General features: G+C 44.4%; 2 protein-coding genes across 2 annotated transcripts; one reads left to right on the top strand and one right to left on the bottom strand.

The window, feature by feature from the left end:
- Positions 1 to 1,226: 1,226 nt before the first annotated feature.
- On the bottom strand, positions 1,227 to 2,432 carry LOC133889226 (fasciclin-like arabinogalactan protein 7). The gene has a single exon (XM_062329718.1). The coding sequence runs from the start codon at positions 2,360 to 2,362 to the stop codon at positions 1,616 to 1,618; it is 747 nt and encodes a 248-aa protein (XP_062185702.1). The 5' UTR covers positions 2,363 to 2,432; the 3' UTR covers positions 1,227 to 1,615.
- A 4,931-nt stretch (positions 2,433 to 7,363) lies between these two features.
- On the top strand, positions 7,364 to 13,449 carry LOC133889190 (glycerophosphodiester phosphodiesterase GDPDL3-like). The gene is made up of 9 exons (XM_062329668.1): positions 7,364 to 7,850; positions 8,296 to 8,589; positions 8,758 to 8,873; positions 8,955 to 9,453; positions 11,439 to 11,477; positions 11,566 to 11,853; positions 12,084 to 12,223; positions 12,479 to 12,962; positions 13,083 to 13,449. Exons 1-9 carry the CDS (start codon positions 7,751 to 7,753, stop codon positions 13,364 to 13,366), a joined length of 2,244 nt encoding a protein of 747 aa, XP_062185652.1. The 5' UTR covers positions 7,364 to 7,750; the 3' UTR covers positions 13,367 to 13,449.
- Positions 13,450 to 18,659: the final 5,210 nt, after the last annotated feature.

The following is an 18,659-nucleotide window of genomic DNA, read 5'->3' on the forward strand; positions in this document are numbered from 1 at the left end:
AAATAAATCTATTTCTACTGTCCTCTACATTGCTGACGGCTCTAAGTGAGAATTAATTTAGAGAACTATTTATCCTCCGTATTGGCTTATCTACTGTAGCATTTTGCAGCACCCATGTATCGCATCACGTATCCAGTCCATCCGTACCTACGTCAGAATCTCGCATACCCAGGGAGAGAGCGAGGAGAGAGGGAAAGAAATTTTATAAGACGATCCTTCGTCTCACCAGTATCTATGCGGGGCCTCATAAAATTTCTTTCCAGAAGAGAGGGGCCTGGCCGTGCCTGACTGCACTGCCCCGCGCTCCTCTGAACTGAACGTGCCTGCAGCAGCCCTACACTGGACCATCCCTTGCTCCCCTTGGCCGGCAGCAGCAAACTGCACGTGATCTCCGCGGGGGCCACGAGGATATCTGGAGCCCTAGCAAAACCGCCACGGGCCCGGGGGGCTTGTTCGTGCTCATGCGTGCCGCATTTTTTGGAGCATCCCCTCCCCTCGCTGGCCTCTGCCCATGCCTCGGCTGCCGATCGGGTTCGTGGCAACAGCAAAGTGAGCCACTCCGGAGCCATTGATTTCGATATTAACCGTTCATATCTTCTGCTACAGTATTCATACAGTACCATGCTACAGTAGAGAGTACATATTACTGTATTACTGCATAGAGCGTACCGAGTGCTACAGTTGTTTGCATAAGCCTCAGCACCGGAGAGGATTCGAATTCCTCGGCTGCTGCTTCCTGCTTCAGATTTAAGCTCTGTAAATATGTAATAGCACCGCTCAAAAAAGGAAGTCGTATAAGTTCTGCAGTACATGCATTTGCGGTTGCTCTATAAAATTCCCGTCAGATCATGTGTTTCAAACATAACATAAACCACCGTTCTCCAGACTTAGTACTGCTACCATGGATTTAGGTCGTTGACAGGCGTGTCAGATGTAGTTGCAGGCGGCCGGTTCTTGCCGTCAAGGAATCCAATGTTAGGGAAGAGCCGATTTGAAACGTCCGTGCTGATCTTGCCAGTTAACGTCTTGTTCGAGACAAGGACTTGCTCGATGAGGAGATGTTCAAACCACCAATGCATGAGGTCGCCAATGAACTGGATCTCTTTCTTCTTGTGTGCAAATGCAATGCGGAGCAGACCTCTGCTTCTGGTGCACTACATATCACAGTATCGAGTCAGTCGCTCATTCTGAGTCAAACCATTTTGCTAATCTCGATCGCTTACTTCAGTTCACGGCCATGGATCACATAGAAAAACGTGGTGATCAAGGTTTTCCCTGCGCTAGCTTGGCGCTTTGCTTCCTAGGATTGAGGGGCGTGCAAGATTCGGGGAGATTAAACAATATTGACGCGGTGTCGGGTAAAAACAGACCAAACTTGCTTTGTGGATGGGGAAAGGGTAGGGAGCTAGCACTTGGATTCTTGATCGGTGCCCTCGTTGGTCTTGCCAATGATTAAAGCTGGTTCTCCCTGAAATCTGATTAGTGTTGATGGAGTTCTTCACCACCTAATCCCGTCATTTGGCAAGCTTGGGTATCTGTCGTGCGCACAAAACGAACTCCTCCCACAGCAACAAGCATTCACCGTACGTGCGCACGAACACAAAGAATTCGCCGTCTACATCATCAGAAACCCGAAAACCATGAGAGCCATGTAGCCGACAAAAACGCGCCCTGCACCGACCCGGCAGGACAAACTCTTGGCGCCATGCTCGGCAGCAGCCGGCGCGCCGTCTGTCGCATTGGCATTGCCCCCGTGCGCCGCCGGTGCGGGCGCTGGGGCTGGCACGGGCGCCACAGTCGGCTCGGTCGGGAACACCTGCTCCGGAAGCAGCACCCTGTCCAGCGAGTACACGGCGACCGGCGACGTCGAGTACGCGCTGCTGACGAGCTTCGCCCTGGCCCAGCTGGACACGACGTGGATCGTCCCGGCGGCGTCGGTGACGTTCACCGCGCACTGCCCGCCCGCGAACGTGGGAACGGGGCTCGACGCGGCCAGCGCCGAGAAGGCCGAGAGCGGGTAGAACCTGGGCATCGCGTGGCACAGCATGAGCGACCGAAGCTGGTCGGTGGTGAGGTTGGCCAGCGCGGCCCCGTCGACGGCCTTGAACGCCGAGTCCTCGGGCGCGAAGATGGTGACGCCCTGGTCGGTGACGTTGGCCTGGCTCTGGAAGGTCCGGATCACGTCGGTCCTGGTGAGGTGGTCCAGGAACGTGCCGTACGGGCCGGCGAGGGAGAGCAGGTCAGTGAGGTTGACATGCCGCGGCGCCGGCGTCTCAACCGGTGCCGTCGTCTTAGACAATGCGGCTTGGGGCAGTGCGAGGCACAGCATCGCAATGGCAAGAACGGCTGATGTGAGCTCCATTTCTGCGGAACACTGCGTACTACACCTGCATAGTGTACGCAAGATGGAGACTTTGTGAAATGCAGATGAAGTTCAGATAAGTATAAGAAATGATGAAAGTACATGGCGTGGCATTTGGTTGGCAGTCGGTAGGCAGTCAGTTGTCACCAACACTGGTCAGCCGAAGATCTGAACAATTTCATACGTGTTGGGAATGGGTCTATCGAGTCTTCGTTCCTCCAACATCTATCGAGTCCTTTATTAGCTGCTAAATAACTACTTGACTAATACAAAACGGGAGAAGAGATCAATACTGTAACTTCAGATCATTTCAATCAAGGCATTATTCCATATGGAGAAGACTAAAAGAACCGCTAATACTATATATGCACCGACAGGAAGCACCGAATTCTTTTTTAGGTCACGGGGAACTGATCCCGATTAAAACAAAGTGCCGTTGACGATTCGAAAACAGATTCAACGGCTGCTTACGTTAAAAAGAAGTACGATTTGAATTGATCCGTAGCACAACTCCGCCGGCCAACGTGCGCTTATGCTTCCCGCGCACAGGCGCAAACGGCGAAGTCTTCCTCTCGGCTGGGCGCCGGCCAGGGGACGTGCGCGCCCCGCCGCAAATATCTGGGCGACCACTTTCGGCGGTGTGCCTCGCCGCCGCCGACACTCGTATGGACATGGAACCGGGACGGCTAAAGAAAAGCACACGACGCCATACGTGCGCGTCACGGCGGATAAAATCAAGTGCTGCGAGTACCGTACCGCGGTGGCCATTCTCGCGAGCTCGGCGATGCACGACGCCGCGACGTGCGCAACACCGCAGCATCGCCTGCCTGGCCTGGTGTTATCTCCCGTTGGTGCGTGGCGTCTGCCATGAATGAATGGGGGAAAATGGAAGTGAGATTGAGACGAAGTGGTGGTCTCTGCCTCTGCACACGACGACGCTAGGAGAGTCCACACGAATTTTGGCAAAAGAAATAAGGCACGCTTCTTTCTATCCAAAAGCCAGACGCCACTTTCATAAACCAGCTCACCCGGCCCAACTTGATCGGGCCACTTTCATAAACCAGCTCACCCGGCCCAACTTGATCGGGCCACTTTCATAAACCAGCTCACTCGGCCCAACTTGATCGGGCCACCTTCATAAACCAGCTCACCCGGCCCAATGATACGCCCTTCAGAAAATCTACCTTTCCTTCTCCGTCTTTTTTAAAACTAAGTGCGTCAATGTTACAGTAAAAATATAAATATTAAATTTAATAGCATCAATTACAAACTCAAATGATGAAGATGTGAATGCGTCATAGAAGTGTCGTTGAACAAATACATCGAAAATAGTACCATAGTTTGATTTTAAAAGAGATTATCCGCTAATTTCGCTAATAATTTCTTTATTTCATATCTGTAGTTAGTAAAAGACTAGAGAAATTGGATAGACAGTAAAAATGAGTAATGATTTTATTAGATAGGAGGGTAGTAGAGGGAGGGGTGATATGGAAACCACTCGTGTATTATATATTAGAGATAATCTAATAGAATTATCCTGTCTCTGCCTTTCCTTCTCCGTCTACTCCAGCGAAGTGCAATGAACGAAGGAACCGTATGATGCATGGCGTTCCAGTGCTGCTGTACACACGTAGTCTACATGAACTGAGAGAAAATGGGAAGAAACATGGATGGCGAAGCATCCATCCACTTTGTCTGTGGGCCTTGGCAATGAACGGATCTTTTTCATGTGCTTGAGATATCTTCTTTGCGCTGAGAAGATTCCTACTAGATCATACTAACAGCCATGCTTTCCGCAACAAGATCTTCCCGAGACGAAACAGGGCGGGCGGCCCACAGCTGCACGTGCCCAGCGAATCATCATCTTTCCCCTCTGCAACTAGGATGATGTTGGGTTCCTCCCTTTGCCGTGCAATTTTAATTTAAGGCATATCTCACTTTTTAGAAGAAAAAAAATCAAGGTACACCGTGCCCTCTGAATCTTTGATCGAAAGAACCATGTCTTCATTCATCAGGAGTCATGGTCTTTCCTATCCAGAAACTTACACGAGAACCAAGGTTGGCTTAGATAGTCAATAAAGACAGTTGTGCTCTCTGCTCATCAGATATAAAACCACGTGTTTGCTTCTTACGTGTCTTATTATGATTTAATTTTTTTTATAGGTAACGTACGGATCGATAGCGAGATATTTATATTAACTTTATCAATTAGTTTTGTATCTTTTGTTTTTAGTAGGCGTTGTGTAAGTATATACGTATGTCTACGAGCTGTACTGATATTTTAAAAAAGAGTAAATTTTAAAAACATATCATTATTTTGATATATATTGCAAAAACTACAATTTCTAGTATCCATTTAAAAAACCTACAATTCTTTTAACACATGTTAAAAAAGCTATAACTTTCTCACTATAAACTCATATGTCATCCTCTATATTACGTAATATGAGGAATAATCGTGAGCACACTTGTTACCAAAGGATGACAGTTAAGTCTATGGTGAGTAAGTTGTAATTTTTTATAACATGTGTTAAAATAATTATAGTTTTTTAAATAAGCACTCGAAGTTGTAGCTTTTTTATAACATATGTCAGAATAGTGATAGATTTTTTAAATTTACTTTTTAAAAGAAAATTGCACTAACTCGTGCTATGGTAAAAATCCAAAATTAGGCAACATACATGAGCATATTTACTAAAATAGATAATATATTATCGTATTTATAATTTTAGTACTTGTATTTGGCACATCATTTACCGAAAATAGAATTTCGGAACATCATACGTCGAAAAACCGCAGGCTCAGTTATATTCGACACACTGTGTGCCAAATATAGCACTGTAGCACATATTTAGCACATCATGTATAGAATATCAACCGTACTCGGTACACCATATGCCGAATACGGGCTACAATGCCGTATTCGGTACACCATGTGCTGAATATGGCTTTGATTGCCGTGCGGTCATTAATTTAGCACACGGTCATATTTGTCATATCGTGTGGTGAATACGGCACTGTAGCCCATATTCGTCCTACCGTGTGCTAAATACCAACCGTATTCGGCACATGGTACGGTCAATACGGGCTACTGTGCCATATTTGCCACACGGTGTGCTGAATATGGTTTTTTCGACGTATGGGGTACCGAAAATCTATTTTCAGTAAATAATGTGCCGAATACAGATGCTAAATTTATAAATACAACATGTTGCTTATTTTGGCAAATAAGTTTATGTTGTTGTCTAAATTTGGATTTTTACCGGCCGATTTCGCGTGGTAAAGGAATGGATTGCATTGGCCCGTACTGTAGTTTGTAGCTCTAAACACCGTGGCGAAGCTCGGAGACTGCGCTGAACAATCTGAAGATAAACTTCCCGAAATTTACTGCTCCATGTGGAGGTCGATTACGGTTAAATACTTACTTCTCCAGTGCTAGGATCATCAAAAATTGCTAAACTTTCGGGAGACAGTTCCAAGAATGTCATGTATCATCCACTTCAGATGGACAAGGACGCCGGCCCATGCTATGATTGACACACGAACCAATCTCGCGCCATTCTCGGCACTGGAACCTAATGATTTCGTTACCGCGTTCCGGATTTTCTTTATAGACGGAGCATAGCTCTGCGACAGCCTAGCACAAGTTTCTCCACGCGAAAACATCTATGTGTTGACTCAAGGAAACATTGTGTATTGGTCTCATGGTCTGAAGTCTGAACTTACATTTGTATACAGTCAGATCCTTGGATTCATCTGATGGCATATCAAGTATTAAACCACTTCCAGTTCCACGCAAACCTTGCGCAGTTGTGCTACTCAAATATCATCTGAACGTTCAAGCCTTCAAATCTGTGTGGGGGTTAGGTAGTGGTGCTGATTTACCGATTTATAATACTCCATCAGATGATAAATACATATCGTTTTAAGAAAAATTCAATCAAATCTTTAAAATTTTAACTAATAATAACTTTTTAAATATTTAATTGGAAAATCTTAAAATCGTATGCGTAAACTTATCTTAAAAAAATACTTTCATAATATTACAAATTTAATATATTTTATAAATATTTTGATTAAAAATAGTGATCAAATCTATATATTAAAAATCATATTTTATCTAAAATGATATGTATTTATAAGTGGAGGGAGTATATATTACTAATCTCAACGACACAGTCGCCATCAGTCCATGCTCTCCATGATCGGCACATGCAATTGGCAGATTGGAGACGATCGGCCGAGCACTTTGGCTACGAATCGTTCTCCGGCACACGCTCCTCAAATAATTTACTTGGCTGGCCGCAGTTGGGTCAGACAGGACTCGGTGGCGAAACGCGTGTTTTTGCGTGCGTTGCAGGAGGATACCCTTCCACGGGGGAAGAGGGTGGTCAGAAACACGACGCGGGCAAACAGGATCGATCCAACTACCCGCGCTGTTGTTCTACCCGCGCTTGGGGGCTGGCCGGCGATCTTTTGTGATCGACGCTCGTCTTCATCACGGTGACCCTGCGTGCGCCGGTGAAAAAGGTGAAACAACTGGGCGACCCCATCGCCGAATGCATGTACGAACAAAGGGATTGTTAAATCCACCTGATCGCCAAGCATCGGGTCGACCGAGTAAGAAATCATCGTTTGACCCCGTGTCTCGTGACTTCGTGAGTCGTGAGAAACGTGCCTCCGACGAACCGGTTCGGCCGTGGGTCGCGAAGGAGCTCTACAATCGTTCAAAAGAGGAGAGGAGAGGAGAGGCAATCCGGTTATTCTTATTCCCCGTGGCTGGAGAGTGAATAATAAAATAAAAAGAATTAAAAGAGACTAAAATGGCAAAAAAAAATTTGACGTTTTGGCGAAGCCCACATCAAGTATGTCAGTTTGGAAAAGACTACTGTAGAGAGAGCAAAAAAATAAAATAAAAACTCTTTTTAGCCAGCATATAAACACTGCTAGTACCAAAAAGACGACTTCCCAATGGTCCCAAATCCCAGTGAGTCCATCTGGGATCGTGCTTCCGCGCATAAATGACCAGGAAAAATGGTAGAGTAATGAACAAACAGTCCTGGGGGCATCAATGGAGGCTGGACTCCGGTGTCTGGAGACAGGTGGTCTCATTATTTTACCACCACCACTCGACTCCCACCACCTACCCCGTTGCCACCTTCTTCTGCCGGCCTGGTCCCCTCTCTCCTCTCCCAGCGCAGCTCAAGCACCACCTCCCCCATCTCTATTTCCTCGCCTCTCTCGGGGCTTAAATCCAGCTCGTCCATCAGGGCTCAAGGATTTCGTGGTTCCTGCAATCTTGCTGCCTTCTCCGGGTTGGCATTCTCGCTTGGAGCGTTGTTTCGGAGCTCGTGCACGCGCTGAGGGCGGTGCTCTCCGGCGGCGGCGATGAGGGGCAGCAATGTCTGCTCCGTGCTTCCGTCGCTCGTGCTTCTGTGGGTGGGCGTCGCCGCTGCGCAGAAGGCCTCTTCTTGGAAGACACTGAGCGGTACATTCTACTGGCTCCCCTTCTGTGCATGTGTGCTCTGAGCCGTGTCGATTTATCCGTCAACCATTTCGGGTTGGACCTTAGATGCGTGGCCATTTTTGCTCAAGTTTAATTTTTTTCATCCATTTCGCCATCGTTGCAAGTTGCAAAAACTTAGCTACGGGCTTTAAATTTCGGATTATGAGATTGGGACCGACCAAGATGCCTTTTTCAGCTGTAGTCATGTTGGTAGGGATAGGGGCCTGGCAGCAGCTTTGGAGATTAAGGATTGTTAGCCTTTCGTAGTGGTCCGATGAAGCGTAGGGTATTGTGTCCTTTGAGAATTTACTCTAGCTGCATGTCCATTCCATTTTGCAGATCCTTTCCTTTTTATTTTGGTTTTTATGATGCTAGGATCCGACCATTTCAGGCATCCAGAAGGCTAACAATAAGCTCATTGTTTCAGGCGACGCTCCAGCAATCATAGCCAAGGGTGGATTTTCAGGCTTGTTCCCTGATTCAAGCGAATATGCGTATCGATTTGCACTGATTGCGAGCTCGCCAGATACAATCCTGTATTGTGATGTTCGGTTGACCAAGGATGGCCTTGGCATCTGCCTGCCGGACATAAAGATGGAAAATTGCACCAATATTCCAGATTTCTATGCACAGGGTAAGAAGAGCTACCTTGTTAATGGTGTGCCAATGACGGGATGGTTCTCCGTGGACTACAATGGTACCGAGCTCGGACAAGTGTCCCGTAAGTGCCATCATACTGTTCTAAGTTACCAAATACTGAAGTTTTTTTTGCATAATCATATTAGTATTAGACGAGAACAGGGGAAACACCTCTTCTTGTGACTTTCTATGATTTGAGTAACGTGGCTGGTTTACTTTTCTAACTCATCTCGGTATATATTTTGAGCAGTCAAGCAGTCAATCTATTCTCGAACGCCCAGGTTTGATCCAAGCTTCTTTCCAATACTTGCTGTTGAAGACGTGCAATCCAAATTTAAGCCTCCTGGAATTTGGCTCAATGTCCAGGTACAGTAAAGAGTTTTGTTCCATGTAGTTGATTATGCCGGACGCCATTCTGAATTTCTGACCTCTTCTTGCCATTTGCAGCACGACAGTTTCTACAGCCAGTTCAATCTGAGCATGATGAACTACATCATTTCTGTATCAAAACGTGTTGTTGCTAATTATATCTCATCACCTGAAGTGAGCTTCCTCACCAGCATACTTGGAAGAGTTAGCAACAAAACAAATCTTGTGTTCCGCTTTCTTGATGAGACCACCCTCGAACCTTCTACGAACCGGACATATGGTTCCATGTTGAAAAATCTGACATTCGTCAAAACATTTGCATCTGGGATACTTGTCCCGAAGCACTATATTTGGCCTGTTTCACCAGATAATTATCTGCAACCGTATACTTCAGTTGTTGATGATGCTCACAAAGCAGGGTTGGAAATTTACGCTGCTGATTTTGCAAATGACTTTACGCTCAGTTACAACCATAGTTATGATCCGTTAGCAGAATATCTGTCATTCATTGATAATGGTGCCTTCTCTGTTGATGGTGTATTGACTGATTTCCCTGTTACACCTTCAGAGGCAATTGGTGAGTCCTTATTCTCTACCTTTTCTTTTTTGCAACAACACATTTTTGTGATTCTATCTTTCATGCACTCATGATGTTGGAATCTATAGTCGGTTTCCTGAAAACAATGAATTTCGGTTAGACTACAGAATTGCTGAGAACTAAATACTCGTTTTATCTTATAAGCTTCGTAGCTACTAATATTCATAAATCGAACTGATAATGAGAAAGTGATTATCTGCTTTTCCTGAAGATTGTAACTCCACTTTGAGCAAAGCTTGTGTTGGGAATAGATCCTAATTGCTCATTAGCACTAGCCAAAGCTCTAAGTGCATTATTTGACCATCTGCCTAATACGGGAAACGAAATACAACTTGAAACTCCAATTTCTTTTCATTCCCATATCACAGTTCAGAATATGTGCTATCGCAGATTGCTTTTGGAAGATTCCATGATTCTTCTCTTATGTGATGTGAACTTTCAGACTGGGTCATATTTATCTTAGAGAAGATTCAAAAGATATTTACTGATAACAACTTCAAATATATATGATTCGCCCACATAATGTCCTACTTTTCTTTATTAGCATTCTTAATAAATCAAGTTAAAATGTCTGCAGCTATGATTGTTGAACATGGTGCATATTGAGAGTTTGATAGTGGTGCTTGCAGAAAAGGGATGGTAAAAGAGAAGACATATTTGTGGTGACAGAGATGGACTTGTTGGGGTTAATAATGGATTCGTAGAAATTCGTTCGTGTAAATTATAAGTGGTCACTCTGAGGCTTTGGTCCAGCTGAGTTTTGTAGTCCAGCCCTATCGTAATCCTTTATTGGGATTACAAAATTAGTGAAAGGAAGTGTTGAGGATTAATTCCTGACAACGTGTCCGGGTATACCGGTCGACAGGAGCGTGATCAACGTTTCCTATGAGTGTGTGTGTGTTTGTGTGGATGATGAACTTAAGAACACCAGAGGTTATCCAGGTTTAGACCTCTCGTGGGATAGCAGTCATATATCCTATGTATTTTTTTTTTATGATGGGGATAAACTTGATTACAGAAAGAGTTCCGTCCTTTACAGGCCTGTTCCTCCCTCCTTTATATAGTAGGAGGAGAGACGTATATACAAACAGTACATACCAGAACTATGACAGTCTCATTCCTATCAAAAACCCTTACTACGAGGTCATCATTATGGTGAGTGGGAACGCTTGGTTTGCCCAGTCGTCCCATGTGTCCTATCCTATCAGCCACACGTCGTGACGTCCACTTGCGAGACCGTCACACTCGCCTACAGGGCCATCCCGTAGCATTAATTGCTACAGGATGAGCCACTGCACCACTACGCTGGTCACGACTTCGCTCGTCGAAAGTAAGTGCCTGGGGAAGAAAAACACTTGAGTGAGTAGCACTAAATGAGATTAAACTGGTTAGATGAATATCTGCCCCACGACCGACTGGTCGTGGGTTTCCTTTCGCGATCAGGGGACTGGTCACGCAAGCTCTGCCAGACGTGCGTGCCGAAGTTAGTTTTTGATAATATCTACTGCCAGTGAGTTTTTGCTAGTGTGAGCCCACAGAACAGAGGACCCCCTTATTCTTTACATCGACATGAAGCATGTTTTGAGAATAAATTGGGTGATGACCCAGATATCAAATTACTGTTAAGAGATCACCTTGAACCTACCACTAAGTTTTGGCAAATGCTCAACCTTAGTATACGAAGTAGTATTTGACTAAAACTTGACTGGTAGACATGGATAACAAAGCACTATAACCTACCTACTCCTAAAAAAAATGAAAGCCAAAACTCCTTTGCTATTGCTGTTCTATTTCCTAAGGAAAAGGAATAGCATTTGCCACGAACATTAATCTAATTTTCAACTTTTTTGCATGCATGTTCCAAGCTTCTTTGTGTTTCTGTAGTTAGTTCATACAATTTATCTTATGGATGTAGTATGGGTCATAGCTTCTCATCTCACACTGTTTATATTTTGCCTGTGCAGGTTGTTTTACCAATTTAAACAAAAGCATCTCAGATCATGGTATGTATGGGTAGCTTCTTTGTTCATATTGTTTCATGATTCATGTTTATATTCTTACTGACAATCACTTTTCCCATTTGGAATGCAGGAAAGCCTCTAATTATTTCCCACAATGGTGCTAGTGGGGACTACCCAGGCTGCACTGATCTAGCTTATCAAAAAGCAGTTGACAACGGTGCGGATGTCATTGATTGCCCTGTTCAAGTGACCAAAGATGGAATACCAATATGCATGAGCTCCATTAACCTAATGGATGATACTACCGTTGCAAGATCACAATTCGCATCTCAGACAGCAGTGATAAAGGATATTCAGAGTGTGCTAGGAGTCTTTACTTTCAACCTCACTTGGGATGACATTGTAAAGAACCTAAGACGTAAGTTGAATCGAATATTTCTGAACATGAAATGAACGGAAACAGCATATATCAAATATGGGGGAGCTAACGTTTTAGATCTTAACTCACCTACTATCTGATATGGATTGGCTCATATCGCCTACTTGTATATTTTGTTAATTAGCTAAATAACTGTATTGCTCTTCTATCGTTTTACTTTATTGCTGTGGAGCATTTATTCTGGGACTAATTTATGTCCATCTTTATAGCCAAGATATCTACCCCATTCATCTCCTTCAAACTGGACAGAAATCCGAGATACAGGAATGCAGGAAATTTCATGAGATTATCAGATTTTCTGGACTTCACAAAAGATAAGGATATATCAGGAATCATGATCAGTGTGGAGGTGAGAAATTTATGTTAGGAACAAGTCTTTCAGCTCATTAACAGAAGCACAATTTTTGTACTTCTTTCACTGCTTTCCGATGATATTGGCCGTCTCTTTTACCTCTATAGAACCATTAGTTTGTTCTGTCAATCATTGAACATTTATTCCATATTTTCGTGCATAAGCATACTGATGCAAACCACCAGCCTGTAAAAGAATGTATTCCAGTAATAGCTTCATACTCTCAATTAACTTGGTACTTGTAATTTGCAGCATGCTGCTTTTGTGGCAGCGGAACTTGGATTCGACATGGTAGATGCAGTTGTCAAAGCCCTCGACATTGCTGGTTACAACAACCAAACCACCCAGAAAGTTATGATTCAGTCAACCAATAGCTCGGTTCTGGTGAAGTTCAAGCAGCAGACTAAGTATGACATTGTGTACATGGTCGATGAAGAAGTCAGGGACGCTGCACCTTCCTCCCTCGCTGACATTAAAAAGTTTGCTGATGCCGTTTCCGTCGATACCAGCTCCATTTTCCCTGAAAGTCGCCATTTCACAACCTACCAGACCGATCTTGTACAGTCCCTGCAGACTGCTGGTCTATCGGTCTATGTTTACACTCTCATGAATGAGTTTGTTGCTCAGCCATACGACTTTTTCTCAGATGCAACTGCACAGATCAATGCATATGTTAAGGGTGCTGGAGTGGATGGGATAATCACTGATTTCCCTGCGACAGCTCGGAGATACAAGTGTAAGTCTAGGTGGCCTTTTTTCTGCAGCGTGCATCCTAGATAGTACCTGGTTTAACAGAGCACCCAAACTACCTGCAGCTAAGTCTAATCTTCTCACATCATGCACACCAATTTTGCAGTGAACACTTGTATGAACATGGGGAACAACACGCCGAGCTTCATGGCCCCTGCTCATCCCGGTGATCTCTTGCAACTCATCAGCAAGCCTGCGCAGCCGCCAGCATTGGCCCCGATGCCGCTCCTGACAGGCTCAGACGTGGCGGAGCCACCCCTGCCTCCCGCCAGAACAAACAACGGTACCGCTCCAGCACACTCGCGCGCAAGCAGGACACATGCTCTTACAACTCATATCCCAATCCTGGTCACACTGGCAATGCTTTGTGCTTGCCGCCCCCTGTTCTGAGATTGCAATGCAACATGACACGCTCGTCGCTCGAGCTGGACGACCGTGCCAATCTGTTAATCAAATATTTTTCTTCACCTGTAGCAATAGTTCATTTGTTCAGTGATTTTTTGCACTGGGGGTTTGCTCGGAATGCGAATGACACTTCTTTGTGTGTTATCCCTACTGACTTTTCAATGCATACATGTGAGATGGGATATAGGACACCTATTCTATACTCCTAGGAGTATGTACTCCTACATGCAATATACCACCTAAACAAACACTTTATACTCTTTTATCATTTTTAGTATACTCTAATACTAATTCTAAGATACTCCAATATGAGTTGTATGAAAAAAAATTCAATGTTAGCCTTTCATTTTTGCTATATACTCTTTTTTATACATAAAAGAAGTATATACGTAAATTATGATAAAAATTATGGAATTTCATAAAAATTTTCGTGGGATTTGTATTGTAGTATCTTATAATTACTAATGAAGTATATTTAAAGTGATAAAGAAGTATAACACACGTGTAAAAGTAGTATATGAGAGGTGGGAGTACATACACCCAGGAGTACATACTAGTTTTCCATGAGATATATATATATATATATATATATATATATATATATATATATATATATATATATATATATATATATAGGACACCTATTCTATACTCCTAGGAGTATGTACTCCCACATGCAATATACCACCTAAACAAACACTTTATACTCTTTTATCATTTTTAGTATACTCTAATACTAATTCTAAGATACTCTAATATGAGTTGTATGAAAAAAAATTCAATGTTAGCCTTTCATTTTTGCTATATACTCTTTTTTATACATAAAAGAAGTATATACGCAAATTATGATAAAAATCATGGAATTTCATAAAAATTTTCGTGGGATTTGTATTGTAGTATCTTATAATTACTAATGAAGTATATTTAAAGTGATAAAGAAGTATAACACATGTGTAAAAGTGGTATATGAGAGGTGGAAGTATATATATATATATATATATATATATATATATATATATATATATATATATATATATATATATATATATATATATATTGTCCATTTCTTCTCTAGGCTCTGGATTAAGTCCTCTCAAAAAGAAAGAAAAAAAGATTGTGGATCAAGTGTCAGCAAATCAGATGGTACAGTTCTGTACAATGTGAGCCTGTGAGCGAGGCCTGATTGTGTTATGACCAAACCCAACAGAAAACTGGAAGCTAATTCTAACTCTGGGATGGCAAAAGGCTCAGGATGGCACTGCAATATCTGATGTCGATCACGACCTGTAAATCCGGATCCTATCTCATCAGTCATCACTACCCCCTATTCCTGTTCGTGGTAACTGATAAGCACAGTGACGACCGGTCACACTCACATGCAGATGTGTACACCAAAATAAAAAGTTACAGGTTTACGCCGATTAAGACATACAAATGGTAGCTATATAAGCAGCATTTTTTGTCAAGTTAAATGCAGGTTGTGCGAAATATATTGAGGTGGCAAAGGGCGACATCGATAAGAACCATGAGTCACATGTCTAGGCTAACCAAATGCCACGTACCGAGCTAGACGGCGCTGGCACCAGTCTGGCTGGCTGGGTCCCTGATACACAAAAGGGTGGCAGACCATTAGACATGGGGGATGGAACAAGAAAACATGAGTCATTTAATTTTTTGCTACTATAAAGAAGTGTCTTTTGTTGTTCTCACTAACATATGAGATTCGAGTATCTTCAACATATTTTAAAAATTTGGCATAGAGATGGAGAGAAAGTTAGGTACGACGAAATGATCACAAGCCATTAGAGGTCCCCGAGCTGCGTTCTTGAGGTCACCATTCTTTGGTTTGTTATCACATCACTGAGAAGATGCTTTGTCAAATGTTTGTTCCATTTGGATCGGTGGAACATATGGATGTGCATGTGCTTAGGAACTCCGATGAAGTGCAAGCTCGTGTTGTTTGCTCTATTTAGATCGGTGGAACATGTGGAGGTGCATGTGCTTAGTAGTAACTCCAATGAAGTGCTAGCTCCAGCTGTGTTCCAATCTATACATGAAGCTGTTGAAAGTTTTGGAGAATTGTATGGGCAGAATATCTACTTTGGTTGTTGTTAACTCTACATCCATTATAGCGTCCAGCGGTCCTCGACGTCGTCTCCACCACCCGCGGTGCCAGCTCCGAGGCTGTCTCGACCTCCGACGGCGACGGACCCGAAGCTGTCGTTGCCACCGCCTGCAGCGCCAGCACGAAAACCGACTCCGTCTCTGAGACCGGATCCAATGTCGTCTCCGCCCCGCTCAGCGCCGACATCGACCACAGCCACCACCCCCAACCAGACGCTATGTCCCGAGGCGCTCAAGCTCAACGACGACATTCCGCAAATGTCCGTGCTGCTGGACTCGACGCCGGGCAACTAGGCGGAGAAGGATGTGCCCTCGAACCCGAGCCTGCGCGGCTTCGAGGTTATCGCCAGCGCCAAGACGCGGCTGGAGCAGGTTTGCTTGGTGGAAACACGTACCATGTGCCAGCCGGGCGAAGAGACGACAACATCTCGGCGGCGCCGGCGCTCAAGTGGTGGCGACACCAGGAGGCACAGAGCCTGATAGCGCAGCAGCTGCGCGGGCTGAGCAGTTGCACGCCCATGGAGCCGACAACGGAGATCCTCCACGAGGCCACGAGGGCGCTCGAGGCCACCATGAATGTCACGCTGCTGTGCCGCGCCGCGGCGTTGGGAACCCCCTTGAACCTCCAGGACGTGCTCGGGGGTTCGCGTTCGACAACATTTACCGCGTCGCCGTCGACCATGACCCGCACCATCTTCCGGACGAAGGCGAGGACAGCTGCGACGCGTTCGCCGACCTCCTGCAGAATGTCGCAGAGACCGCCGGGGAGGCGCCGAAGCGGGTGCCGCGGAGCCAGGGGAGGCACTACGGCGGCGGCAAGCTGCGGCTGCCGTGCTACAGCCGCGCGCCGGGGTGCCGCAACAACATCAACCACCCGCGCGCGCGGCCGCTCAAGGACTTCCAGACGCTACAGGCGCACTACAAGCGTAAGCACGGACTGAATCCCTTCCTGTGCCGCAAGTGTGTCAAGGCCTTCGCTGTCAAGGGCGATTGTCGCAGCGACCTCGACGTCCTGGCCGCCGCGCTCCATGCGCACGTGGTGCGGCTAGACGAGGTGTACGCGTCAGGAGCGCTAACCCGCGCGTGGGCGCTTGTGGTACCACGACAGGCGGCCAGCGCCAGTGTGTCACACCCGTTTTCTCCCTCCACTCGTTGGTCTAAAAGGAAATTATATAGAATCAGGTCTTAAAAATACCTTCCTCATCACAATATGTATTCTCCTCTATTTCTCTTCTACACATATGAGCCGTTGAATCAGAAAGACGGTATAAATCAAAATCCCATAAAGATCTTTTGTAAAAAATCTTATAAAATTTTCTTCCTTTTTAGTCTCTCTTTCTCTCTCTGCCAGGTGGGTCTCGATTGTCATCTCTTCCCTCTCCCCACTGAATCCTCCCTTCCATGTATAGAGCAACCAACGCACCGATTCAAATCATGTTGTTTCCGCGCTCGAGTAAAGGAGTGAGGCCACATTTGCTTGGTAATCTACGCATCGCCACCAAGCAAGATCAATTTGCGAAGGAAACCGCGCGAATGAAAGGAAACCGATGTCTATTTTCTTGCCGCCTCATTAAGACCTAAATCGCCCGATTCAATCCGTCTTTCCCCTCTATAAAATTCAAATCAAACCCCCGGTCGAGACTCCTTTTACCACACCGTGCTCAAGCCCTCCAATCCCGTCGAGTTTGCGCCACTAGAACAACCTCACGACGTCACCATAGCTCTGTTGCACCCCGCCGCTGTCACCGTGTTCTTCCGCACCTCCCGATGTCATTCAAGCTCACACACATGCTCTTCGTCAGCATCTCGTCGTCCACCGTTGCTCGCCTTCGAGTTCCAACCGCCACACCAAGCTTCCTTCGCCGCCGGACCTCCACCGTTGAAGCTCGATGTCGCCAAACCTCCTCGAACTTCCTCGACACTCACAACCCCATCAAACGAGCTCACCATCATCGTTTGGTCGCGCTCCACTGTTTGCCGTCAACTCCCGAACATCTCATTGTCGTCTCCGCTCTTCTCTGGCCATCTTACGTCGTTTCCTAAGATGATTTGAATCAAGGAATTTGAATTTGAATTGGATTTGAGTCGAATAGAATCTTAGTGTAGATTTGAATTTGGCAGACGTTCAAATTCAAATCTCCACACAAAGAACCATAAAGATCTCAAACTAAAGCATATGAACCAATTTAAAGCAGGGATTAATTCAGAAATTGTCTTGGTGCTATTTGGAATACTTAGCCCAAATAATATATTCGAATATATACATACGAGTATATATACCTCAAATATATATTTCTTGGTTTTATATTGGTTTAAATAATTAGAATTTTTTAATTTGGATTGAAATTTGTAATAAATTACATGCTAAAACTCAGGATGTTACATCTTCACTCGCTCTTCACCACCACCTTGGTCCTTTGTCGTCAAGCCATTTGCTTGCTCTTCACCATCAGATGGTCTGTCATAACCGAGTTTTACTTACCGTTCACCGTCTTGCCATAGAAACTTTTTTGTATCCGATATCTTCAATAAAATTCACTTTGTCATATATAGAATTCAATCTTATTTTTTACTTTTGGCATATTGGACTTTGATTCAACTTATATCTTCTTATGTATTATAACACCAACTCACTCTTAAGCATAAATGACACGGTTTAGTTCATAAAACTCTATTGATAATATCATAACTTTAATTATTTGATCTCCACAGATAACTTAGTATTCATGCTTATCGCCAATCTTATATGAGCTTTTCTTTCTTCTTATGAGCATCACTAAAAGCCCATTCATCTTGATGTATATGTATCCTTTATGCATCATCTATGAAACAACTTACTAACAAACTTAACAACATTGTTAGTCTTTAGGTATTGTTATTAATTACCAAAATCACACATAGAGGCTATATACACTTTCACTTGTTACAATCTAGGATCACTCCTTGATCCTCTCTCTAGGTAGCAATCACTTAGCAACACTCCCTCTATAACTATAATCACTAATCACTCACTAATTTTATGCTTAATTACCTTAGATGATCACATTAAGCACCTTGGTGGCTTGGATGTTTTCTCAAATATCTCTATATTTCTCTAGACTCTAGCACCTTCAAATGACCGAGTGAGTGTGTATTTATAGTCTCAAACCTGCCA

The sequence above is a fragment of the Phragmites australis genome, chromosome 13, assembly GCF_958298935.1.
Source record: "Phragmites australis chromosome 13, lpPhrAust1.1, whole genome shotgun sequence".
Taxonomy (NCBI): Eukaryota; Viridiplantae; Streptophyta; class Magnoliopsida; order Poales; family Poaceae; genus Phragmites; species Phragmites australis.

Excerpts from the sequence above, each read along its gene's own strand:
- LOC133889190 (XM_062329668.1), top strand. The coding sequence starts at position 7,751 with ATGAGGGGCAGCAATGTCTGCTCCGTGCTTCCGTCGCTCGTGCTTCTG. Across the intron at positions 8,590-8,757 it reads CGAGCTCGGACAAGTGTCCC|TCAAGCAGTCAATCTATTCT; the intron begins GTAAGTGCCATC and ends TATTTTGAGCAG. Across the intron at positions 8,874-8,954 it reads GAATTTGGCTCAATGTCCAG|CACGACAGTTTCTACAGCCA; the intron begins GTACAGTAAAGA and ends TGCCATTTGCAG.
- LOC133889226 (XM_062329718.1), bottom strand. The coding sequence starts at position 2,362 with ATGGAGCTCACATCAGCCGTTCTTGCCATTGCGATGCTGTGCCTCGCA.